At 42.4% G+C, this 27,846-nt stretch overlaps 1 protein-coding gene across 1 annotated transcript in view; it reads left to right on the forward strand.

Annotated features, from left to right (window-relative positions):
* The window catches only part of LOC308051486 (zinc finger SWIM domain-containing protein 6-like), a 200,057-nt gene that overhangs the window by 150,753 nt on the left and 21,458 nt on the right, over positions 1 to 27,846 (forward strand). The window contains exons 4-5 of the mRNA XM_080364367.1: positions 4,860 to 5,010; positions 27,671 to 27,841. Coding sequence (XP_080220493.1) covers positions 4,860 to 5,010; positions 27,671 to 27,841 — 322 coding nt within the window. The remainder of the gene's footprint in view (positions 1 to 4,859; positions 5,011 to 27,670; positions 27,842 to 27,846) is intronic.

Consider the following 27,846-nt stretch of genomic DNA (forward strand, 5'->3'; position numbering starts at 1 on the left):
ACTCCAGCTGTGCTGGAGGTGATTTATAATGATCCAAATAACAAGCATTTACCCACAGATCCTGAAGAAGTCCAATAAACACAACCCATGTGGCAGAAGTTCCTGCAGAGTGCACCATTGTCCTATGCCAGCTCATTGTCGATAGAGTCCTGGAAAGAAGGTGAGGGACAAATGGTGGATGAATTGGCTGGCCAGCTCTGGTGAAGATACGAAGGAAGTCTATCTTCTTTCTTATGGGCCTGCATCTCTGCTATGGAGAAACTGCCACACATGTTAGCTGAGAAACTGTCCCAAGAGCTCCATCACCTTGAGGATAGGTTCTGCTCCCCACCTGTACAGACCAGTATCTCAGCTATTAGGGATGAGCGTTCCTTGGCTCAAGAGAGAGAATATAAAGCGTATACAAAATGGGGCACCCCGTGGTTTTTCCTGCATGACCATGGAGAAGACATGAGGAGGTGGGACGGACAACTTACCTCAGTCCTAGAGGCATGGGTACATGAATTGCAGAGGGGCCCTGCCTCCAGCCAGGTGGAGGAGAGGGACAGTCGGGTTTATTGGACTGTGTGGATTCAATGGCTTGGCACATCAGACCTACAGGAGTATAAGGCTCTAGTGGTCACTGGTGCACAATGTACCCTAATGCCATCAAGCTATGAAGGGGCAGAACCCATCAGCATTTCCGGAGTGATAGAGTTGACTGTGTTAGAAGCTGAAGTGAGCCTAACTGGGAAGGACTGGCAAAAGCACCCCATTGTGACTGGCCCAGATGCTCCGTGCATCCTTGGCATAGGCTACCTCAGGAGAGGGTATTTTAAGAACCCAAAAGGGTTCTGGTGGGCTTTTGGCATAGCCGCTGTGGAGACAGAGGACACTAAACAGCTGTCTACCTTGCCCAGTCTCTTGGAGGACCCTTCTTTTGTAGGATTGCTGAGGGTCAAAGAACAGCAGGTGCCAATTGCTACCACGACGGTGCACCGGCGGCAATATTGCGCTAACCAAGACTCTCTGATTCCCATCCATAAGTTGATTCGTCAACTGGAGAGCCAAGGAGTGATCGGTAAGATGCGCTCCCTCTTTAACAGTCCCCTATGGCCACTGTGGTAGTCCAGTGGAGAGTGGAGACTAGCAGTAGAGTATTGTGGCCTAAATGAAGTCACGCTGCCATTAAGTGCTGCCGTGCCGGACATGCTAGAACTTCAATATGAACTGGAGTCAAAGGCAGCTAAGTGGTATGCCACAATTGACATTGCTAATGCATTTTTCTCAGTTCCTTTGGCAGCAGAGTGCAGGCCACAGTTTGCGTTCACCTGGAGGGGTGTCCAGTACACCTGGAATTGACTGCCCCAGGGGTGGAAACACAACTCCACCATTTGCCATGGACTGATCCAGGCTGCACTGGCGCAGGGCAAAGCTCGGGAACGCCTGCAATACATTGACGACAACATTGTGTGGGGGGTGACACAGCAGAAGAAGTTTTTGAGAAAGGGGAGAAAATAATTCAAATTCTTCTGAAAGCCAGTTTTGTTATAAAACTAAGGTCAAAGACCTGGCACAGGAGATCCACTTCTTAGGAGTAAAGTGGCAAGATGGTCATCGTCAGATCCAAACAGCTCTAATCAACAAAATAGCAGCTATGTCTCCACCAACTAATAAAAAGGCAACACAAGCTTTCTTGGGCGTTGTGGGGTTTTTGAGAATGCATATTCCAAGCTACAGTCAGATTGTGAGCCCCCTCTGTCAAGTGACCTGGAAGAAAAATTATTTCAAGTGGGGCCCTGAGCAACAGCAAGCCTCTGAACAAATTAAATGGGATAGTTCATGCAGTAGCTCTTAGGCCAGTCCAGGCAGGATAAAATTTGCTCTACACTCCGGCCAGGGAGAATGGCCCTACCTGGAGCCTCTGGCTGAAAACACCAGGGGAGACTCACGGTTGACCATTAGGGTTTTGGAGTCGGATACAGAGGATCCGAGGCCTGCTCTACTCCAATGGCAGCATATCAAGGGTTTCGAGCTGCTTTGGATGTGGTTGGTAGTGTAGCACAGCTCCTCCTGGCACCTCCACTGCTGATGCTGGGCTGGATGTTCAAAGGGAAGGACTCTACACATCATGCAATGCTACGTGGAGTAAGTGGGTTGCACTGATCGCACAATGGGCTGGAATGGGGAACCCCGATAGCTCAGGGATCTTAGAAGTGATCACAGACTGGCCAGAGGGTAAAGATTTCAGAATATTGCCAGAAGAGGTGACATGTGCTGAAGAGGCCCCACCGTATAATAAACTACCAGAGAATGAGAAGCAATATGCCCTGTTCAGTGATGGATCCTGCCGTCTTGTAGGAAAACATTGGAGGTGGAAAGCTTCTGTTTGGAGTCCCACACGACGTGTCTCTGAAGCCACTGAAGGGCAAGGTGAATCAAGTCAGTTTGCAGAGGTAAAAGCCATCCAGCTGGTTTTAGACATTGCTGAATGAGAAAAATGTCTGGTGCTTTATTTCTGTACCGACTCATGGATGGTGGCAAAATGCCTTGTGGGAGTGCTGACAGCAATGGAAGCGGAGCAACTGGCAGCGCAGAGGCAAAGCCATTTGGGCTACTGAATTATGTCAAGATATTGCTGCCCAGCTAGAGAAATGTGAAAGTACACTATGTAGATGCTCATGTGCCTAAAAGTCGGTCCACTGAAGAACATCAAAGCAACCAGCAGGTGGATCAGGCTGCTAAGATTGAAGTGGCTCAGGTAGATATAGACTGGCAACATAAAGGTGAATTATTTATAGCTTGGTGGGCCCGTGATGCTTCAGGTCATCAAGGAAGGGATGCAATATATAGAATTGGCTCCTGATCAAGGAGCGGACTTGACCGTGGACACTATTGCACAGGTTCTTCATGAATGTGATACATGTGCTACAATCAAACAAACAGTTAAAGCCTGTGTGGCGTGGGGGGCTATGGCTGAAGTATAAATGTGGGAAGGCCTGGCAGATTGACTATATTACACTCCCACAAACCCACCAAGGCAAGCGCCATGTGCTTACAATGGTGGAAGCAACCACCGGATAGCTGGAAACATATCCCATGCCCGATGCCACCTCCCAGAACACTATCCTGGACCTTGAAAAGTAAGTTTTATGGCAACCTGGCACCTCAGAAAGAATGGAGTCAGACAATAGGACTAATTTCCAAAACAACCTCATAGACACTTGGGCCAAAGAGCATGGCATTGAGTGGGTATATCACATCCTCTACCATGCACCAGCCTCTGGGAAAATTGAATGGTACAATGGATCGATAAAGACTACACTGAGAGCAATGGTGGTGGAACCTTCAGAAGTTGGGATTCATGTTAGCAAAGGCCACCTGGTTAGCCAAAACTAGGGGATCTACCAATTGAGCTGGCCACTCCCAGTCATAACTTCTACATACTGTAGAAGGAGATAAAGTCCCTGTAGTACACATAAAGAATATGCTGAGGAAGAGAGTCTGGATTACTCCTGCCTCAGGCAAAGGTAAACCCATCTGTGGGATTCATTTTGCTCAAGGACCTGGGTACACTTGGTGGGTAATGCTGAAGGATGGAGGAGTCCCATGTGTACCTCAAGGGGGCTTTTTTCTGGGTGAGAATACTCCCATGATGTGGACTGTATGATGTTAATTGCTACTGGTAATTGCTACATAATACTATACACCATACTAACAGTATTAAGTAAGTACCTTTCAGATTAATGAAGACTGAACTTCAATAAAACTGAACAAAGTGCAGCAGTGATGGAACCAGAGCTGGCTTCAACAGCTGGAATCCAGCCACCTCCTTGAGGTTGAAATCTTTAACCTGCAAACCATCAGCCTGAAGCACGCCAGATGCACCATCTGCAACTTCCAGATACAGCATACAACAATGCAACATTCCAACATGATACTCCATCTTTTTTCTCCTAGGAGACTGTCTTGAGAGATAGAACCCAAAGTCATGGACTTAATGAACATTTTAGAGGGATGAGATGATGCCATGGATTAAGGGAATAATATCTGTGTGTATGTATGTGTGTATATATATGTTTATAAAAGTGGTGGTAATAAATTGAAATATATTGGTAAGTGTAAGACCTAAGAATGACATAAATGGTATGGCATAAGGGGTGTAATGTACTGGGTTGGCCAAGATAGGGTTAATTTCCACAGGTAGCTGGGGAGATGACATGGCCAGGGCAGCTGACCCAAAACTAGCCAAAGGTATATTTGATAACATATAAGGTCATGCTCATTTATAAAGGGCATCTTGGAGGATGGCGGGGGTGGGGAGTGGCGGATTCTCTCTTTCTTGCTGCCTGGGCCGTGGGGTTTGGTGCTATTGTGGTTTGCATGCAAGCTGTTGTCTGGAATGGGAAGGAAGTTTTGATACTGGCTGCGCTTGGGAATCCACAATTTCTGCTTTTCGAAAAGGTGAAAGGCAATACCGGGATTACCACATGATGAGAGATTGTACTGTGTATCCATCTCTTTCTATATTTTTCATTATAGTTATTGGATGTTTATTTATGTTCTTTTTTCTTTTTTACTGTTCTGTTAAATTGTTCTTATCCCAACCCACATGTTTTGCCTTTTGTTTCCTGATTTTCTTCCCCATCCCAACTGGGGGAACAGGGGAGGTGTGAGCAAGTGGCACGTGGTTTTGGTTGTCAGCTGGGGCTAGGGGGGGACTGGGTATAAACTATGACATTAATTAAAAATTTCACATCATTTATGTAAATTATATTTCTTATTTAACAGAGATGTAGTGTTTAACGTTGCAGCATATTATCTGTACTGTGGTTTGATGGTTTTTTTTTCAAGTTTTTATTAAAAGACTCATTTCCTAGGTGCGAGAGATGCTAAAGATGAGAGATTCAAATGGAGCTCGCATGTTGGCGTTGATAACAGAACAGTTCATGGCTGACCCCCGTCTGTCGCTTTGGAGACAACAAGGAACTGCAATGACTGACAAGTATAGGCAGCTCTGGGATGAACTGGGTAAATGCATAGACTTCAAAATCATTTAGGTGTTCATGTTTATAATGAAGTAATGATTACATATTTGGGATGGAGAGAATCTTTTTTGTGGTAAAGCAGATCAGAGTTTTCTGCGAGTTTGCTTGTTCAGTTAAGGTTGGATGAAATTGAATTTCTACATGAGACAAGTACAGTTGGAGGACAGGAAGTATGATATGAAAGAAGTACAATTGCAGCAGGTTGTAAGTTCCTGAGGATCTAAAAAGAATAAAGCAAAACGTGGAAATGTAGCTACACAACTGAGGTTAAGTATATGAACCACTAACACTAAACTGGAAAGGTTAAGGAAGAAAATGATTCACAACTAGAGAGAAATATAAGTCAAACAGAGAAGATTCATTAAGTGTATGATAAAATAGCAACAAAGGAAAGCAGAAGTCCATGACTGAGCAGGAAAGGTGATCAAATAACAGAGGGCGATAACAACACTGCTTTACAGGAAAAGTCAGTTGTGACCAGATACATTACTTGTACAATGGAGAGGGGAACATAGGCTGAAATGGGAAAGGAATATTTAAACTGGTAAAGTCTGAAGGCACTTGCTCTAAAGTGTTCCAGAATCTCACTGACACAATTTTGAACTGCTTCTTCAGAAGTTCTCAAAATCTTTAGGAATTTGTGGTAGGGAGGGGAAATTAAAAACAACTTGAAGGTAAATGTCTCCAATATTTTGAAGGTGAGTAGGTGAGTGGAAAGAATAATATTAAGTAACCACTAGCATTACTTTCCTAGATGTAAGGTACTGGAACAAACTACTAACCAGTTGGTATGTAAGCATATAGAAGATAAAAGCAATAAAGACAACCCAAATTATTTAAAATACAGTGGTAAATCTAATTTGTTTCTCTAAAAGATAATTCACTGAGTGAGTGAAGAAATTAATGTGTATATCTTAGGCTATACTAAGGTTTTGGATGCTGTCTTGGAGACTTTTTCAAAGCAAGTTGAAGACACACAGCCTAAATGGAATTGCCTTATGAGTCACGGAACTTGGAGCGCTTACCTATGCTCTCACTCAATCTGGAAAGATACTTCAAGTCTAGACTTAGAGGAGTCTGTCTTGAGATGTGTTCTGGTCAATATTGCTATTCCTGACTTCTGTGGCATAGAAAATTAAAATAAATACATTTTTAAAAAACCTAACAAACAAACAAAAAACAAACAAACAAACAAAACAAAAACAAAAAAAAAAAACAACACCCCTTGGGACAATATGTAAACACTGTGGAGAACAAAGCCAAAACCCATAATGCTCTTGGTACTTTTTAAAGGTCCAAAATTAAGTTAAATGAATTCAAATCCAAACAAGAATAACATGCTTCATTTAGATAGGAAAAGTCAAAAGCAAAACTTAAGTTTTCCATTGTTAAAGATGGCCATGATTGATTGCCTGTTGTATGGTGGGGCTAAGACTGGATATAACTTGTTTAGCATAAATTATGTTCATTCTAAATTAAGCATTAGGCTAATAAAGCACTGGCTGTCTATAGTTGGTATTACAGACTTCTGTGGTAGAAAGCCTTAATATCAGAGCAGGCAAACCTCTGTCAGAGTGCATAGATATAACTACTTCACCTTCAAGTATACCAACCCTCTTAGTATGTAATTTTTATGATGTCTTGACTTGCTGGGAAATAATGCTTTTTGCCAAGCTGGACATGTATACAGCAAAATTGTATCCCACCATACTGAAAACTGGAGGATCTCATGCTTCATTGCTTATGTGGATTGAGCTGGTAGGTGGTGGGAGAGGCATAAATGAGTTCATCAGTTCCATATTAACATCATCTTCTTGACAGCACCTATCTGAAGGTGGAACCTCTCTGCCTGCAGCATCAAATAAGCAATATTTTAGATTAATCAAATTGATTACTTTATCTCTGTTTAATTGGAATTGTAGTTGCCAATCCCAAAAAGCTGACATGCAATCTCCAGCCTCACCACTACCTCAGCTGCTGTATTTGTAATCTGAGGCAGACCCTGTTGTTTCAGTCCTGAACTGTTCTGCCCCCTCTAACAGTATCAAAATATGTTGATCATGTGCCACAGTTTCAATTACAAATACATTTCAATCACTTCAGGTCTGCAGTAGGCTAAGGGTAGAACATAATTTGGTTCTTCCACCTCCAGCTTGTGTTTATGTCGCTAAACTGATTCTATGATTCTGTGATTTTGTCTGTTTCTTCCCTACACCAGTAGGATTCCTTCCACTGGTGCTTAGCAAGATCCCTGAAAATTTCTGTTAATTGGATCAATATCTCCAACTTGACTCCTATCTTGTGTGAAAAATAGAAACTGCTGCAGTGCTTTTGCTAGGATTTCACCTTGAGTTTCACTCTACTTAAACACATCCCTTTTTCCAGGTGAAATACACGTGTGAATGTGCAAAAGTTGAAGGAGGTTTTAAAGGAGACCTGAATTACGATAACAAACTACAGAAGGAAGAGCAGGATGTCCCTGGCAATCCTTGATCTGTGCCAGTAGTGGCAGAGAATTCAGACATTACATTTAAGGGGATGATGGTATTGTTATGTTCTAAAATAATGTTGGTTTCCTGTCTTGTCATCTTCTAGGATTTCAGAGAACTAAAATATCAATAAAGGGAGTGGGACAAGCCTTTGCATACTTAACTTTTTGTATCATCTGTTCAGCTTGCTTGTGCTGGTATGCTACCTGCCAAATGCTAGGCACATGGCTACTTTGTTAGTTCCTTTTTGGCATAGGTTTTTAAGCATACTTCAGCTTTGCTCCTTGACTGAGTCACTTGAGCCTTTCATTAGAACTTTAATGATGATTCCTGCCTGGCATTGGCCAAGGAACTGGAAGAACACATTGGGCTCTGATCAGAGTTCCTGCTGAAGCTTATGGTAAATTATGTTGGCTTCAGTGGAAGTCAGATTGTATTTGTATGTTTGAAGATGCTGATTTAAAAAACCAAAATTATATACTTCACATCTAAGTATGAGCCTGGTGATTTTCTAATACAAAGTCCTAATTCTGTAAGCAATTTATTATTCAAAGCCTCAAGTTAACTAGATAGTTATGCATAAGACTTCTTTGTTGTGTTTTAAAACCTCTAGATTAGGAAGAAGAATATAATTATGTTCAGCAGATTCCCCTATTGTACATCAAAGAATAGGTTGAACTAAATGCTCTAAAGCTATATTATTGGAAAGATTAAGATTACAGGTCAAAGCTATAAGACTTGCTCATATACTTCTTTTGCTAGGAGAATTTAGATGCAGCTTCAGTGATGCAATGGTGAACACTTCCAACTAGCCACAGTAATACATGGATACACTTTTCAGAGTTTAGATTAGAGTTGGAATTCTTCATGTTGTTGCTATTTAAATGGTGTCTAGGTAGGTAAACTGCACATGCTGATCTTTGTGTTTAACTCTCAATGACCATGGTTGAAGACTTCAGTATATCAGAATGATTAACTATCTGAAGCCCTTTGGTTTGTCTTTTTAATTAAATTGAATTGGTAAAATTGAGGAATATGGAAATGCATAGTAAATATCTGCTGATGCCTGTTGAACTGAGATCTCAGATTTGAAGAAAAGGTCAGTTTAACCTTCTTTGTGCTCTAGAGAGGAAAAAATGGTCCATGCAATCCTGCTACAGCAGTAATTCATTAATATTAATCCATCAAAAATTAAGTAGAAGCTTCTTGTTCTCTATGAAGGTGAAAAAAAAATTCCTTAATAAAAGGGGAAAGTGACTTTGTGCCCCAGCCCAAGGATTATGATGACTGTGAGGATCTGCTTTTGCATTAAATGTTGAGCACTGCCAGATGCCAGACATTGAGAAGAGGCTGAGTTTTGTTGGCAAATGGGATCTGCAAATTAATTTGTGTTTTCTGCAGGATTCTGGCTATGAAATGAAATTGGAAGCCCTTTAGCCACGTGGATAATACAGGACCTAAATACAAATGTCACATGTCACCATCAGGGCCCACTGTGAAACAGTAATGTTCCCACTCAAATACTGTACCATTACAGTTTGTTTAAATATGGGGATTACAGTTAAACTAAAAGTCCCATTTGCCTTTTAGTGCAATTTAAATGTCCTATTAGCAAAAGCTAAGTGACAAATTAAATTTAAAAAGTGCCCACATTTTTAAAGCTGTAATGAAAAACAACCTTTTATTGCTTCTCATGTGCCACAAATTAATCATTATACTTGTCAACCCTAAACCAAGCCATAATTGGAGCAGCTACTGTTATCAAAGTGGGGCTGCTCTTGTGAAAGATTAATAAAGATGAAACTGTTAAACAAAATCCTGGATGATTAACCTGATGAAAGCAGTCAAGTAGAAGAATGTAAGACAAGTATCTACTACTTAGTGGGGTGAGGGAGCTCAGCAGCTTGTCAGCATATAGATTACAGGATCAGATATTTTTTTGTGAACTACCATTTTCAATATCTTTATGTCTTCTTTCTAGCCTTTGCGATGAAGAAACTTCACATAATTTATGTTTCAAAACAAACATTTCTAGTATATTTTCTCCATTTTTATATTTAAGAACAGTTTAAGGGAAGAGAGCTGTTTTGTGAGTCAAGGATTAGTTTCTTATGGAACAAAAATATGATGGCTGTGTCATGTACTGGTAGATTGACCTTGGCTGGCTGTCAGGTGCCCACCAAGCCACTCTATCACTCCCCTCCTCAGCAAGACGGGGGGAAAAAATGAGAAAGAACTCATGGGTCAAGATAAAGGCACTTTAATAAAGCAAAGGCTACATGTGGAAGCAAAGGAAAAAGCAAAAGATTTATTCTCTATTTCCCGTCAGCAGGTGATGTCCAGCTACTTCCCGTGAAGTAAGACTTCAGTATATCACAGAATGATAGAATGTTAGGGATTGAAAGGGATGTCAAAAGATCATCTAGTGCAATCCCCCTGCCAGAGCAGAAACACCTAGATGAGGTTACACAGGAAGGCGTTGTCAAGGTTTGATTGCAGAGTGACAATAAACTGTGGCAGATGTTTTGTTAATCCACTCTTCCCCCCAGCCCCCCTTTTACCCCCCCTCCCCACTAAATACAGGCAACTGGAAGGGAAAGAAGAACAGAGATAAGAGAGTTGGAAAAGATTAAAAATGTTTTAATAATGCTACTAATAAAATAGAGAAAATAATACAAAATATACAAAACCAATCTTAAAAATCCCGACAAAGATCAGCACTGCTCCAGCAGCAGCAGAGCCTGCACCCAGAAGTACTGGATTGGACTCTGCAGCAAACCAGATCTGGATTCAGTCTGTTACTAGGCCTCAGTTCGCAGGGACGACTCTCAAGGTCCTCTCCTAATGTTGGCCATAGGGAGAAGGGACAAGATCCTCGTGATCTCCCACTTCTATGTGAAGTATCACGTGAATGGGATGGAATACTTAGTTGGTTAGTTTTAGTCACCTGTTTCAGTTCACTACTCCTTGTTGCCCCTCTCGCAGGACATGCATCCTTGCATTCCATTACTGTGTCTACCAAAACATGTCTCTAGCTTTCAGAAAAGTGCAGTTAGTAAGAAGACTTCAGATGAAAGGAAAATTCACTAAAAGAGAAACCTGTTTTTAACAAAACCATGACAAGCGTCCAGACAGGTTTTGAATGTCTCCAGAGAAGGAGGCTCCACAACCACTCTGGGCAGCTTGTTCCAGTGTTCTGTCACCCACACTGTGAAGACGTTTCTTCTCATATTTAAGTGGAATATCCTGTGTTTCAGCTTGTACCCATTGCCCCTTGTCCTACCATTCGTTGTCACCGAGAAGAGCCTGGCTCCATCCTCGTGACACTCACCATTTATATATTTGTAAACATTAATAAGGTCACCCCTCAGTCTCCTTCAAACTAAAGAGACCCAGCTCCCTCAGCCTTTCCTCATAAGGGAGATGTTCCACTCCCTTGATTGTGGCTCTGTGCTGGACTCTCTCCAGAAGTTCCCTGTCCTTCTGGAACTGAAGGGCCCAGAACTGGACACAATATTCCAGGTGTGGTCTCACCAGGGCAGAGTAGAGGGGAAGGAGAACCTCTCTCGACCTACTAACCACCTCCCTTCTAATACACCCCAGGATGCCATTGGCCTTCCTGGTCACAAGGGCACAGTGCTGACTCATGGTCATCCTGTTGTCCACCAGGACCCCAGGTCCCTTTCCCCTATGCTGCTCTCTAATAGGTCATTCCCCAACTTATACTGGAACCTGGGTTTGTTCCTACCCAGATGCAAGACTCTACACTTTCCCTTGTTATATTTCATTAATTTTTTCCCCGCCCAACTCTCCAGCCTGTCCAGGTCTTGCTGGATGGCAGCACAGCCTTCTGGCGTATCAGCCACTCCTCCCAGCTTTGTGTCATCAGCAGACTTGCTGATAGTACACTCTAGTCCCTCATCCAAATCATTCATGAATATATATTGAATATATTGAATATATTATACTGACCCTTGAGGCACTCCACTAGATACAGGCCGCCAACTAGACTCCGCCCCACTGACAACGACTCTCTGGCTTCTTCCCTTCAGCCAGTTCGCAGTCAACCTCACTACCCGATCATCCAGACCGCACTCCCTCACTTTAGCTGTAAGGATGCTGTGGGAGACTGTGTCAAATGCTTTACTGAAGTCAAGGTAGACCACATCTACCGCTTTGCCATCATCTATCCACCTCGTTATGTCCTCATAAAAGTCAATGAGGTTGATCAAGCACGACTTTGCCTTGATGAAGCCATGTTGACTGCCCCTAATGATCCTCTTATCCCTCATATGCCTTGAGGTGGCACCAAGGAGAAGTCGTTCCATCAGTTTCCCGGGGATGGAGGTGAGGCTGACCGGTCTATAGTTACCCGGGTCCTCCTTCTTGCCCTTTTTGAAGACTGGAGTGACTTTTGCTTTCCTCCAGTCCTCAGGCACCTCTCCCATTTCCCAAGACTTGGCAAAGATGATGGAGAGCGGTCCAGCAATGACCTCAGCCAGGTCCCTCAGCATGCGCGGGTGCATCCCTTCTGGACCCATGGATTTATAGATGTTCCGATTGCCTAATTGGTCCTTAAGCCAGTCCTCATCAACTATGGCAGACTCCTCCATTGTCCTGACTTCCTCTGGGGCCTCAGCGGTACGGGGCTCCTCAGGACAGCTTCCGGCAGAGCAGACAGAGACAAAGAAGGCATTCCGTGTCTTCTGTCACCAGGGCACCCACCTCGTTCATCAGTGGGCCTACATTGCCTCTGGTGTTAGTTTTATCTGCCATGTATTTGAAAAAGCTCTTTCTGTTGTCCTTGACCCCTCTCGTCAGGTGTAATTCTAAGGAGACCTTAGCTTTCCTTGTTGCCTCCCTACATCCTCTGACAACAGCCTTATATTCTCCCCAAGTGGCCAGCCCCTCCTTCCATGATCTATAAACTCTTCTCTTCCACTTGAGCTTGCCCAGCAGTTCCATGTTTAACCACGCAGGTCTCCTGGCTCCTTTCCTTGACTTCCTACGTGTCGGGATGCTCTGATCTTGAGCTTGGTAGAAGTAGTCCTTGAATGCTAACCAACTATCTTGGGCCCCTTTACCTTCAAGCAGCCTTACCCACGGGATTTCCCCTAGCAATTTTTTGAAAAGACCACAGTTTGCCTTTCTGAAGTCCAGGGTTGCAATTCTGCTTGCCGTTCTGTTCCTGCCACACAAGATCCTGAACTCCACCATTTCATGGTCACTGCAACCAAGGCAGTTTGCTCTGTAAGAAAAGCATCTTAATAACAGATGCTTCCCCCTCCCTTAGCTTTGATTGCTGATGTCGAGGTTTTGATTGCAGGGTGACAATAAAACTGTGGCAGATGTATTGTTAACCCCCTCTCACCCCCCTTTTCCCCTTTCAGCCCCTTCTTCTTCCCCCTTTCCACTAAGGACAGGTGATCGGGAGGGAAAGAAGGACAGAGAGAAGAGAGTTGGAAAAAATTAAAAATGTTTACTAATGCTACCAATAAAAATAGAGGAAATAATACAAAATATACAAAAACAATCTTGAAAGTCCCAGCAACTGCTCCAGCAGATGAAGGGCCGGCACACGAAGTCCTGGACTGGACTCTGCAGCCAACCGGAACTGGATTCAGTCTGTCACTAGGCCTCAGTTCGCAGGGACAACTCGCAAGGTCCTATGCTAATGTCAGCCATAAGGAAAAAGTGATGAGATCCTCATGTTCTCCCACTTTTATATGAAGTATGACGTGAATGGGATGGAATACTTCAGTTGGTCAGTTTTTGGTCACCTGTTTCTCATTGCTCCTATCACAAGCTGTGCATCCATTCTTATCCATGACCTTGCATACCATTGCTATGTCTACCAAAACATGTATCTGGCTTGTCAGGAAAATGCAGCTAATATGAAGGCTTTAGCTGACAGGCAGGATTCACTGAAAGAGAAACTTGTTTTTAACAAAACCAGGACAGCTGAGCAGATGCCAGATGGTACAGAATCTCCCTTTGTTCAGTTTGGGTCAGCTGTCCCGGCTATGTACTCTCCCAGGCTCTTGCCCACTCCCAGCCTACTGTCTTTTGGGGGTGAGGGGGGGAAATGTTGCAGAGGTAGCCTTGATGCTATGCAAGCACTGCTCAGCAGTAGCCAAAACACTGGTGTGTTTTCAACACCTTTCTAGCTACAAATACAAAACATAGCACTATGAGGGCTGATGTGGGGACAATTAACTCCATCCCAGCCAGACCCAATACACATGGGGAACAGGGTATATCCAGAGAGCTCTTGCAAGGCAGGTCACTGGATAAAACTGGCAAACTTGTTCTGGGTTTTTCTCATGCTGATCCTGACCTCTGTTGATTCTCATATTTCATGAAGTTGAGAACTTAAAAGATATTCTCTACTTCCAGCTGGATACTCTTCACATTTTAATGCATAAGCTTCTCCTGTCTATCTCAACCACTTGTTGGTATCTAAAGTTCTGAAACATAGGAACCTCTCATGATATTGCCATGAGCCTCATTCGTGGGATAAAGCTTTTCTGGGTGATGTCCTTACAATCCTTTCTATTATGCATACTCAATGGCTTGTTCTCAAAGGTTTTTACTGATTGGAATAATGTCTTTGCCTGAGTAGTTCTAATAGTCTTAGTAGTTTTTCACTAGCACTTTGCCCTACTGTGGTCTGGCTTGGATGGGCACACTCTTCACTGAGTAAAGAACTGGCCCAAAGAGTTGTGGTGAACAGAGTCAAATCCAGTTGGTGATCAGTCATGAGTCGTGTTCCCCAGGGCTCAGTACTGGGGCCAGTTCTGTTTAATAGCTTTATCAATGATCTGGATGAAGGGGACTGAATGCACCCTGAGTAAGTATGCAGATGACACCATGTCGGGTGAGAGTGTTGAACTGTTTGAGTTTAGGAAGGCTCTACAGAGGGATCTGGACCGGCTGGATCATTGGCCTGAGAGCAGTTGTATGAGATCCAACAAAGCTAATTGCTGGGTCCTGCACTTGGGTCACAACAACCCCATGCAATTCTATAGTCTTGGGGAAGATGGCTGGAAAGCTGCCTGGCAGAAAAGGAGCTGGGGGTGTTGATTGACAGCCGGCTGAGCATGAGCCAGCAGTGTGCCCAGGTGGCCAAAAAGGCCAACAGCATCCCGGCTTGTTTCAAGAATAGTGTGGCCAGCAGAAATAGGGAAGTGATTGTCCCCCTGTACTCAGTGCTGGTGAGGCCACACCTTGAATACTGTGTTCAGTTTTGGGCCACTTGCTTCAAGGAAGACATTAAGGTGCTGGAGAGAGTGCAGAGGAGGGTGATGAGGCTGGCGAAGGGTCTGGAGCACAAGTCTTATGAGGAGCAGCTGAGGGAGCTGGGGCTGTTTAGCCTTGAGAAAAGGAGGCTAAGGGGAGACCTTATCGCTCTCTACAACTACCTGAAAGGAGATTGCAGCATGGATGGTGTTGGTCTATTCTCCCAAGTAGCAAGTGATAGGACTTGTGTCTACAACTATGTCATATCCAGTAGACTGTCTTTGCTTAATTGATAATCCTTTTCTTACTCTCAGTTTGCTTAGTCTTAGCTGCCATGATTGCCATACAGTTACAAAACGTGTGCCTTCAGTTCATGCACTTAAGGTTTCATCTTTTTCACAAAATAAACTTTTAATATATGTCAGTGTAGTTGAATGATTTATGCTATTGGAGGCACTGAATTAACAGTACTTCTGAGTTAGCATATACAAGACAGTTTTGCTGCTCTAAGGCCTGAGTTATGGATGACAACTTTAAAGAACTGCTGTCATGGCCCTGGAGTGTTTCAGTTGTTGCTGTTAAGTTCATTTCCCTGATGAATGAAGCCAGGCTGCTGCTGTACAAAGATGGGTTCTGTCCATCTTTTTTGAGGATGATTTCCTTCCTCCTTCATTACAAACAGTAGAAGATTATTGGCATGTGCCATAATGGTATTTGAAATTGAAGGTATATGAGGCTGGAGTATGGCAGTAAAGGGAGCTGTTTTCAAGAGGGTCTTCTTTCCTGTGGTTAAACTGCATTTATTGGATTTGAGTAATAATGGTGAAAATAATTACCTTTCATCTATAAGCATAGTTTGAGGGGTTTATTTTTAATGCCATACAGAAAGTTTGAGTTTCCATTTAGTACAGTTGGATGGAAAGCACTTTTATGGTAGGAGCCAAATTTCTTCAAATGCCCACATTAAAACAGTTTTTGAACTTTTTATGCCTAAGCTGTTGAACTGTTTTACTTATAAATGTTCTAAAATGTTTGTCGTGGTTTAACTCGAGCTAGCAATCTAAACCACAATAGCCACTCGCTCACTTGCCCCCACCCCCAAATAGGGGAGATAATTGAAAGGGAAGGGGTAAACTTGTGAACTGAGATAAACACAGTTTTTTAAAATAACAAAATACTAATATACTACTAATAATACTAATATAAATATAATGGAAAATAGAGTATAAAATAAAAGATACTCAATGCATTTTCATATGAAGTCTATCCACTCTGGGAAGAGAGCACCCTGGTCCCCAACAGCCAATCCCAGGGGTAGAGAGAGAAAAAGTCAAAAAGGCTGAAAGGCCTAGAGGCCCACTGCAAGATGGCAGACTGTCAAAAGGCCAAACTAAAGTGGAACTCAACTGAAATGGAATAGAACTGGAACAGGTCTCCATCTCTAGCCAGAAAACCTGACTCTTATTCAATATGAAGCATGGTGCTAATGGTATGGAATATCTCATAGATCAGCCTGGATGTTAGGCAAGATCTGTCCCATCTGTGCCCCCCTTGCTAGCTGCTTTCTACCTGAAGGTAAAGAGCTTAGAAAGACCTTGGCTCCCAGACAACAACTAAGATATTAGTAAGTTCTTTGTTTCAACTCAAAAACACTGGAAAGTTACTTGAAGAAAAACATTAATTCTGTCCTGGCGTGCTATCTTCTTGTTCTCAGACTAAAGCCAAACGACTGTGCTAGCTACAAAAAAGAAAAGTTTCTAACTGCATGAAGAAAATTAACTTGCTTTCAGTCAAACCAGCACAATGTTCTAAAAAATTATTTTGTATTAGAGCTGGTACAAAAATCATTCTGACCCTAACTGTAGAGGTATGACTTACAAGATTAAGGTCAGTTTTACTGTGAGCCCAAACTGGTACTTACCGTTATTTTTTTCCTTCCTCTATTTTTAATACTTCAATAACGTTAAGCTGCCATTTAATTTTCTGATACCACTTCTACTAAATACCAGAGGTAAAGAGAATAGATCTATGGAGAGGAATTACTGAATCTTCACTAATTTCTGTGGTCCAGCAATCTAGCCTTGTGATATTTTCCAGTTTTCTGTTTTGAATGGATACTAGGAAAATAACTGAAAAATTGGAAAATTAATCTAAAGTGAGAAATGCAAGAATCTCAGTCTACTCAGGCCTGTCATGCACAATAAAGGAGGATGATCTTCATGATTTGAGAGACATACATAGACTAAAAACTTGATAGTGAAGACACTTCTACCAATCAAGCAAAAGGTAGCTGAAAATTGTAATTGGACCTGGACAAATTTAACTAGAAAACTTTTGAAATTAGCTTAGAATTTTGAGTCATGGTAGCCAAGCAGTAGATCAGCTAACCGGGAGCTGTGCTAGATTCTTGTATTAGAAATCTTAAAAATTGGAGTATGCTATGTTTTGTAAAAACTCAACCATCGCTTTTGGACTTGAAGACAATATTAACTCAGGAAATCTTAGAGTATGAAGAGATTCAGACTAGGCAATCAGAATGTGTTCTTCTGGCCATTTATAGTGGGTTTTTTACCTTTTGTGAACATAATTATGGCAATCATACTATTTTCCTGACCTTTCCCACCATAAAAGGGAGTGTTTGCACTTGATTCACTCTTAAAAAACGATATGTATTTTCATCCCTTTCTTTTAGGAATATCTTGTTTAGTTTGACAAACTTCTCAAACTTTCTAATTTTACGGCTTCCTAAGAAAATGAACTGAGATGAATTCATTCATTTCTATGACAGATTTAGAGGTTGAGTCGTGTATTTATATTTAGTAGCCACATTAACTTTTATTCTGAAAATTGTTAAAGTTTCTGAAAAGGGACTGTGACTGCTAAGAGTGTATTATCAGTTAAAATATTTGATAAAATATCTAGTATCTCTTTTGGGCAGGAGCATACTTTCTGTTCACCACCTAGCTGTAAATGCTAGCAACTACTTAAAATTGTGAAGAATCATGTTTAGTTATTCATAAAGGAGTATTTTTGTATTATTTGTGCTAGTATTAGCAATGTTTTCTCTTCATTTGACTGTGAACAAATAGTTTTGTGCAGTGAGATTAATTTGCAGGCGCTTTATGTTTTCCCCTAGCTTTGTAGACTATTAGCCCATGCCTTGCTATGGTGATTAGATGATAGGGTACTATAAGTGCATAGAGGGACATCAAATGGACATGTGACAGATACCTAAATGCTCTCTTAGGGACATGAGATTGTAGTCTCAGTCTATGATACTGTAAACTGCACCTTTCAAGCAAATTTCTCCTCTTCTATGAAACCCTTTGGTCAAATGGCAGAGTGTCTGCAAAGATGTGGCAGTTTTAAAAACAAAATGAAAAAAAGCATAACCCAGAACAACGGGCTTGTACAAAATGACAGAAATGGTTGTTTAGTTCCTTTTTCCATTGTGTTAAAACTTGAAAATGTATGAAGATGGGAGCAGGATTTTTTTGTTACTTGACATGCGCAGATTAGAGCACATAGTTGATGATAGCTTAGAATAGAATCTCAAAATGTAAATACCTATTTCCTTTCAGCTGAATAGAAGTGTGTCTTTAACCCTTGGAGCAGAGATGTGCAGCAAGAGAGAAAGGGAAACAAGAAATTAGACACTTTTTTTTTGTTCCTGGGTTACACCTTCACTCTCTTTAATACACATTCCAAGTTTAGTGTGAAGAAGGGCAATGATTCTCTCTTGCCACCAGTGCTCAGGTAATCTATTGCATTAATCAGCCAGCTGGTGTGAAATGCACGGGGGAGTGATTATGCTATCATACACAGTACAATCAGCATGAAGCACTTGTCAAGTCAGTAACAGAATGAATTAGAGCAAAATGAAACATTCTGTTCTACAAGAAACACAGCACCCTTTTTTTCTGAAGGCTGCATAGAGAAACCAGAGTGCATTAAGGAATTATTTTTATTAATAAAATTGCAACTTGGATCCAACTGAATGCTGAGAGTATTTTTCCTTGGGGTTCTTATCGAGAACATCACTGAAGTGCTTTGTCTATCTTCTCTGTTCCATAAAATCAACTGTTTAATTGGAGCATTCTCCAGTGGGACTTGTGATTATGGTTCGTTCTAATGGAGGTCTCTCCATTCCTGGAGTGGCCAGGGGGCTTTGCCAGTCATTCTGAAGGCACTAGTGCTGCTTGTTGAGAAGCGATAAATATCATACACTACCTTCTTTGAGGTTTCCAAGTGACTGTCCCAGTGAAAGTATGTGTTTAAAAAACAGATGTAAACCACTTTAAAATCCTTTACTAACGCTTCCATTTTAAAGGAGTCATAAGTTCCGTCTCCTGTTATTGTTACTATTCTGGCACTTCCAATGCTGGAAAATTATACTTTTGTAATAGAATTCATTAGGGTCAAACGGGGCACAGCAGCAAGTGTGCAGCAAGTGCTGAAGCTGACTTGTCTGTTGCACAAAGGGAATGATCTTGATTACCTGGCTCTGCTTTCTTTGAAATAATCAAATGTTGCTAACTTGGTAGCTTTTGGGTTTTTAGTTTTTTAAGAAAGAGATGTGCACTAATGGGAAGAGCAAAGACATCAAAACGTGCATCAGTTTCTTGCATATTTTAATTTTGCAAATGAATTGACTGATTTTAAGTATATTAAACATAAAATTCCAAGGCAAAGGCCAAGTTTCAACCACTGATTGCACAGGTATAGTAAATGTGGAAAAGCTGATCCAAACCAGGGTTGCTACACAGCAGCCCTGACAAGATAGCATAATATTTCTAGGAAAAGCAGTCTTGGGAAGACTGTAATCAGTCAAACATAATTGTATGCTGGATCTTCACTCATACCAGCCACCACTATAACTAATTTCTACCACCACCCTCCCAAAACTGGGATTTATGAAAACTGAGCAATGCTTAATCTCTTGGGAGAGTATGTATACATTCCTTGCACTTACTTTGGCTTCATGAATACATGCATACATAAGATGTGTAATTATTACACCACCTCCTTTTATAGTGACTGAATTTGCATGTTTAAATCCTAATCAGTGTAAAGGCATGTTGCTCCTTTCTCCCTCATGAATTCAGGGGTATGGATGTCTACTGAGAAATACAAAAGTACTGATGTTCCCCTTGTATATACAAGGTATGCATGCATTGTTGTCTGATCCCAACAGGTGGGATGAGGGATGAGTTAACTCTAGACGCGACACGCACCCTGACTCAACAGATGAGACCAGGTGTGAGTTAACTATGGGTTCATTCTGCGCGGTTATGTGAAGTGAATGACAGACAGTCACCTCCAGGGTCCAATTCAATTGTGAGTTTTACTAAAAGTACTTGTTGGAATATTGGTTACAGTGAATGGTGACTTGGCAAAAGTATAACAGAACTTATCAACACATTAACAGCGAAAGTCCTACTACGAGCGGTGTATTGGCAGCCATCAGTAGCTATAATATGAAGTTTAACCAGAAATCAACAGCAGAGCTTAAAGATGGTGTTCAAACGGGAAAGAGAGTGGTAGAGAGGGAAGGAAAACTAAGGTATAAGAGAGAGAGAAAGAGAGTAATATATATCTATACAGAAGGAGAGACAAAGAAATGGGGGTATAGGAAAAAGGAGAGAAGGAAAGAGCAGAGAGAAAGGAAAAAAGAAATGAGTGAGGGATCCAGTCCCTTACGGCCCCACAGTGTGGATAGCAGGACTTGTACGATGATGTATGTCCTCGATGTTCCACAGCGAGGATGCCGGGGTCAGGAGCGCAGTGTCCTCCGATGTCTGGTTCAGAGTCAGGGTCTTCAGGGTGCTGGTATTCCCTCGATGAGGCCGAGCTGTTATTCCCTTGATGAAACTGGACAGGCCCTTAGATGAGACTAGTATTCCCTAAAACCGTGCTGTTTTAGATGAGCTTTTTATAACTTCCAGAGTAGAGGAAAGTGGGAGGGGGGGAAGTGGTGATTGCGAAAGAGGGACAAGTCTGGACAAGTCCTGGGCCACGTTGAGGGGTCTCCGCTTTGCCTCTTGTGTCATGCAGAAATCAGGGGAAAGGGATGATTGCAAAAGATGAACAAGTTTCTACAAGCCCCGGGCCATGTTAAAAGGGTCTCAACTTTTCCCCTTTGTTTGCCGAGCTGGGCATATCAGGAGATGGGGCTATGTGCCCTCCAGCACATCCTCCATCTCCTGTCGGTCAGCTGGCCTGATCTGTGGCTCGTTAGCTCATCGTTGATGTGTAGATCGCAGTTCCCCCTGCTCTGAACGTGTCTTCTGGCTGAACTAGTTTGGTCACAATGTTTTCAGCCATGATCCTTATCAATACTCAACAATTGTATAAAGCAGTAAGGTATAAAGGTCTGTTTTGGCAAAGCTGGCTTTTTCCAGGTCAAAACGATTATTGTTGAACCAAAATAAGCAGTTCCTCACTGCAATATAACAGTTCTAATATTCATTCCATTGTGAAATTAATATCAAATTGCAGTCACAGCATAACTTGTCTTCCAGTTATCTTCTAGGGGAAAAAAAAAATGCGTATCGGTTTGTGATATTTTGCCACTGTGCATCACAGTCAAAGGATCCAAATGAGAACTTTACTTCTGTTTTAGTCTGGGGGAGTGTGTTAGCCTTCTGAGATCCAGTGTGAAGAGTTATCTGGTGCCTGGGCAAAGTGAGACAGGAAGAAGTAAGTGGTGTTGGAAAAAGCAAATATGTAAACACAAACACATTCTCTGATTGTTTCTTTTTTTTTTTTTTTTTCAGTTTAATGAGTCATTTGTTCATATTGCCAGGAATGTATTTTGGGAAACTCAAAAATATAGGCTGTTGCAAACAGCAGGTTCTAGGCTGAAGTCACTAGAAATGGATTTAAATATGTTCCCCACAAATTAATTGCAAGTAGCAGCCCTTCATTTTTCCATAAGCCTTACCTGTAGTAAAAGGTAAGCATGATCAGCAGTTTCCCCATATAGGAGCCATTAGGCAGAAAACAGATAATCTTGTTTGAGGCCAGTGTAAGCTTTCAGGTTGGTGGTGATATTTAAGGGCCAGCTCATGAGGGCTTCCACTGAGCAGCATCAGAATGAAATAGGAAGAATATCCTCTGGGCTCCTTCCAGTTGGCATGTGGGGCAATGGGGGCACAAGTGAACACTTTCCTCAGACTTTTCAGCGCTAGGAGCCGGACAGGAACCAATTAATTGAAAGACACAGAATAGAGCAGATGTCAGGGGAGGGGGAAGGCACGTGGGGAGGAGGAAGAAATAAATACAGGCAAATGCACACGCACTGAGGGGGCGATCACACACATACACAGAAAGACTTGAAACCCAAATAGGCTGAAGAGTGTGGGATCATTGGCATTATGCTTCCTTTTCCCAGATGGTAGCCTTTGTAGTGCTACAGGATCTGAGCCTGAGGCTCTTTAAGTGGTTTGTGTGGGGTTTATTAGAAATACACTTGTCCTTGTGCTTCATTTGCATAAAAATAGCATGGATTTCTTAGACAGCCACTGCTAACAATGTAGTTATGCTTGACATAGTTTTCCTCTTTAAACCAAAGAAGTTTTTAAAGGATTTTGGTACCTTGGGATATCTCTTCCCTTTCCTGCCTCTTAGATGTACTGCATGCATAGTGGAGCTTCTGAAGAAAACAAGTGAATTCCTTTGCTTCTAGTGGTGTTTCTGAGATGCAGAAAAAGAAAAGACCACTCATTTTGTAAGGGCATGATGTAATCACTAGTGTGCATTCTACCTTTCTGGATCATTGAGATACTTGCCACATGTGGTTAAGATATTCCACTTTGCTTTTGCTTCAGTTGGAAAACACTGGGAATCTGGTTAAAAAGTATTAAATTGGCTTTTTATTTTTTAGATGCTGAGAGGTACAGTGTCTCCTCAGTGCCCAAAGTAATATTTGATTTTGAAAATAAATAAGTCCAAGATAACTATTCTTCAAGGCTTTCCAATATGCCCCATCTTCTGTTTTGTTTTGTATGTTGCAAGAAATACAGTCCTTTTGTCTTGGGCAGTGCTGAATGCATTGAAGCTTAATAATAAGAGCCAGTTATAATGCCATTCAGAGGGATCAGGACAAGCTAGAGAAGTATGCTCGTGTGAAACTCATGAGGTTCAACAAGGCCAAGGGCAAGGTCCTGAACCTGGCTCAGGGCAACCCCTGCTATCAGTACAGGTTGGGGGATGAAGGGATTGAGAGCAGCCCTGTGGAGAAGGAGTTGGGGGTTACTGGTGGATGAAAAACTGGACATGAGCTGGCAATGTGCACTCACAGACCAAAAAGAAAACCATATCCTGGGCTGCATAAATAACAGTGTGGCCAGCAGGTTGAGGGAGGTGATTCTGCCCCTCTACTCTGCTCTTGTGAGACCCTACCTGGAGTACCGCGTCCAGCTCTGTAATCCTCAGTACAGGAAAGACATGGACCTGTTGGAGAGGGTCCAGAGGAGGGCCACAAAAATGACCAGGAGGCTGGAACACCTCTCCTATGAGGAAAGGCTGAAAGAGATGGAGCTGTTTAGCCTGGAGTAGAGAAGGCTCTGAGGAGAGCTTTTTGTGGCCTTTCAGGGGCTTATGAGAGAGGGACAAAATTTTTTAGCAGGGCCAGTAGTGATAGGACAAGGGGTAACGGTTTTAAGCTGAAAGAGGGTATATTCAGACTAGATATAAGGAAGAATTTTTTTATTATGAGGGTGATGAAACACTGGAACAGGTTGCCCAGAGAGGCTGTAGATGCCCCATCTCTGGAGACATTCAAGGCATGGCTGGATGGGGCTCCAAGCAAAATGACTTAGTTTGAAGAAATCCCTGCTTATTGCAGAGGGGTTGGACTAGATGACCTTTGAAGGTCCCTTCCAACCCAAACAATTCTATGATTCTATAATTTGACTCTAGGGAGTGAAGCATGTTGAACAGTGTGTCTAAAGAACCCAAAAACAAAACCCAAAACCCACCACGAACAAAAAACCACAAGAAAACAGTCTGCTCTACTGTAACTACTCTGCAGTAATCACCTGCATTAGTGTAGTGTCTCCCTGGTGTTCTCCACTCTACCATATCTTATTTTGTTGTGGTTTACAGATTTCTTTGATATTACTTCCCCATTCTCTGTCAGCTTGAATAGCAGCAGACTTGCAACCTTAAGGATTGGGCTGGTTTGACTGAAATGGACTTGGTTTCCTTGGTGCAGTTAGAAACTTCTTTGTAGCTAGCATGGTCATTGTTTGGATTTAGTTTGAGAATAATAAGATAGCACCCTTGGATAGAATTAAAGTTTTTCTTCAAGTAACATTCCAGTGCTTTTTGAGTTGGAATCAAGGAAACATAAGAACTTCACAGAATCACAGAATCACAGAATGTTAGGGATTGGAAGGGACCTCGAAAGCTCATCCAGTCCAATCCCCCTGCTGGAGCAAGAACACCTAGATGAGGTTACACAGGAAGGCGTCCAGGAAGGTTTTGAATATCTTCAGAGTAGGAGACTCCACAACCTCCCTGGGCAGCCTGTTCCAGTGTTCTGTCACTCTCACTGAGAAGAAGTTTCTTCTCAAATTTAAGTGGAACCTTTTGTGATCCAGTTTGTACCCGTTGCCCCATGTCCTATCATTGGTTATCACCGAGAAGAGCCTGGCTCCATCCTTGTGACACTCACCCTTTATATATCTGTAAACATTAATGAGGTCACCCCTCAGTCTCCTCTTCTCTAAGTTAAAGAGACGCAGCTCCCTCAGTCTTTCCTCATAAGGGAGATGCTCCACTCCCTTCATCATCTTCGTTGCCCTGTGCTGGACTCTCTCCAGCAATTCCCTGTCCTTCTGGAACTGAGGGGCCCAGAACTGAACACCATATTCCAGGTGTGGTCTCACCAAGGCAGAGTAGAGGGGCAGGAGAAACTTTCTCAACCTACTAACCACCCCCGTTCTAATACGCCCCAGGATGCTATTGGCCTTCCTGGCCACAAGGGCACAGTGCTGGCTCATGGTCATCCTGCTGTCCACCAAGACCTCCAGGTCCCTTTTCCCTACGCTGCTCTCTAATAGGTCATTCCCCAACTTATACTGGAACCTGGGGTTGTTCCTGCCCAGATGTAAGGCTCTACACTTTCCCTTGTTATATTTCATTAAATTTTTCCCCGCCCAACTCTCCAGCCTATCCAGGTCTCTGGATGGCACCACAGCCTTCTGGCGTGTCAGTCACTCCTTCCAGCTTGGTGTCATCAGCAAACTTGCTGACAGTACACTATACTCCCTCGTCCAAATTACTGATGAATATATTGAATAATACAGGCCCCAGTAGTGATCCCTGAGGCACTCCACTTGATACAGGCCTCAACTGGACTCTGCCCCATTGACCACGACTCTCTGGCTTCTTCCCTTCAGCCAGTTCTCAGTCCACCTCACTACCCGATCATCCAGACCGCACTCCCTCACTTTAGCTGTGAGGATGCTGTGGGAGACTGTGTCAAATACCTTACTCAGTTCAAGGTAGACCACGTCCACTGCTCTGCCATCATCCATCCATCTTGTTATGTCCTCATAAAAGTCAATGAGGTTGGTCAAGCATGACTCCCTCTTGGTGAAGCCATGTTGACTGCCCCTAATGATCCTCTTATCCCTCATATGCCTTGAGGTGGCACCAAGGAGAAGTCGTTCCATCAGTTTCCCGGGGATGGAGGTGAGGCTGACCGGTCTATAGCTACCCGGGTCCTCCTTCTTGCCCTTTTTGAAGACTGGAGTGACATTTGCTTTCCTCCAGTCCTCAGGCACCTCTCCCATTTCCCAAGACTTGGCAAAGATGATGGAGAGCGGTCCAGCAATGACCTCAGCCAGCTCCCTCAGCACCCACGGGTGCATCTCATCTGGACCCATGGATTTATGAATGTCCAGATTGCCTAACTGCTCCCTAACCCAGTCCTCATCAACCAAGGCAAACTCCTCCATTGTCCTGCCTTCCTCTGGGGCCTCAGCGGTACGGGACTCCTCAGGACAGCCTCCCGCAGAGTAGACTGAGATAAAGAAGGTATTTAGTAACTCTGCCTTCTCTGTATCTTCTGTCACCAGGGCACCCACCCCATTCCTCAGTGGGCCTACATTGCCTCTGGTGTTAGTTTTATCTGCCACATATTGGAAAAAGCTCTTCCTGTTGTCCTTGACCCCTCTCGCCAGGTTTAATTCTAAGGAGGCCTTAGCTTTCCTAGTTGCCTCCCTACACCCTCTTACAACTTACTCCCTACACCCTCTGACAAGAACTTACTGATATCTTGGTTGTTGTCTGGGAGACCAAGGTCTTTCTGAGCTCTCTATCGTCCGGTGCAAAGCAGCTAGCAAGGGGGGCACAAATGAGGCAGTCCTTGACTGACATCCAGGCTGATCAATGAGATATTCCATACCATTAGCGTCATGCTTCATATATAATTGGAATTGTTTTTTCTAGCTCGTTAGATTCATTTCAGTTCAGCTCCATTCCGTTTGAGTTCCATCTGGGAGTTCCATTAGTTCAGTTATTGTTAATTTGCCTTTGGGCCTTTCTGCTTTTTTGTCCTTTTTGCTCTGTTCCCGGGATCAGCTGTTCAGTCCCATGGTGCTCTGTTCCTGGGACTGGCTGCTCAGCACAGATGGCGTTTGTGAGGAATTTCATTGAGTATCACTTATTTTATATTCCATTTCTGTTTTATATATTAGTAGTAGTGTATTATTATTACCTTGTTATTTCATTAAACTGTTTCTATCTCGACATACAAGTTTATCCCTTCCCTTTTGATTCTCTCCCCTACTTGAGGGATTGGGGGAGAGTGAGCAAGGGGCTATTGTGGTTTTAATTGCTAGCTGGAGTTAAACCACAACAAGGATCAAGCTCTGTTTCCACTGGTTCCTGTGCTATGGCATATGTACATACTGAGTTACGTCAGGAATGAATGCAATGTGATGATCTGTGCTCTGGGTATCCATTTTGCATTCTTAGTTAGCAAAATAATACTTGAATATGAGAATTTTATTATCTTGGAAGAACCAGGTGCATTTTTCATTTTTTTCTTTTTTTTTTTTTCAGCCTGTAATGAAGATTTCATAGTTTAAGCATATTCTTTAAATCTCTTGTAGTATATAAGGCATGTTCTTAATGAGCAAGTGAACTGTTGCTAAACAATGCTTTCAGATGTCTTCATGCTTCTGTCACAGTTCACGTTGATGAAGAGACAGCTTTCCTTTTAAAAAGTGCTGCTAGAGACCCTGATGTATTTATACCTACCCTGCTATATAGTGTCAGGGAACAGATTCTCAAGTGATGGTATATATGAAATGTCAGTTCGAATTAGCTTTCCCTTTGAGCTCCATAAACAGAAAATGTAAAACGAATTTTCTAGTGTAACCAAATTACTGAACTAGTAGCAGTAAAAATATCTTATTCCTATTAGACTGCACAAAACCAGTGTTTACTGGATCTCTGAGGTCCAGATGTATTTGGGAATGAGTTATATGATCAGTAGTGCTTCTGCTGGGTTTTGAGTGTGAAAGTATACGTTTACAAAATCCATCTTACTAATGTACTTAGGTAATTTCCTGTTGTAACCTTATATGAATTCTTGTTTGCTTTTGACTGATGTTCCTGATGGACCATGCATTGTGAACTATGGATTTTCTAATACAAAAGACCCACTTAATACCTTTTAATTGAGAAGGCTGGCTTGGCACAGTCTTTAAACTGCCACACCAGCTCCAAGATTCTGCATCAGGAATTCAGTCTGCCTGGTTTTAGGCATAGCTGGGAAACAAGCAGTGTAGCCTTCAAGGGGAGAAAAAGTGTTACAGTGTAGAAGTTTGCAATTAGTCACTGCCTGCTGCATTTTTAATAGAAAACCTAATTTATCTTTTTTTTTTTTTTTTAAATCAGGTGCTCTGTGGATGTGTATAGTCTTCAATCCCCACTGCAAGTTGGAGCAGAAGGCCAGTTGGCTAAAACAGCTGAAAAAATGGAACAGTGTGGATGTTTGTCCCTGGGAAGATGGAAATGAGTTGCCCAATTTAACTAATACTTTGCCTCAGGGTGCAAATGCTAACCAAGGTGAG

This window comes from Nesoenas mayeri, assembly GCF_963082525.1.
Source record: "Nesoenas mayeri genome assembly, contig: SUPER_W_unloc_1, whole genome shotgun sequence".
NCBI lineage: Eukaryota > Metazoa > Chordata > Aves > Columbiformes > Columbidae > Nesoenas > Nesoenas mayeri.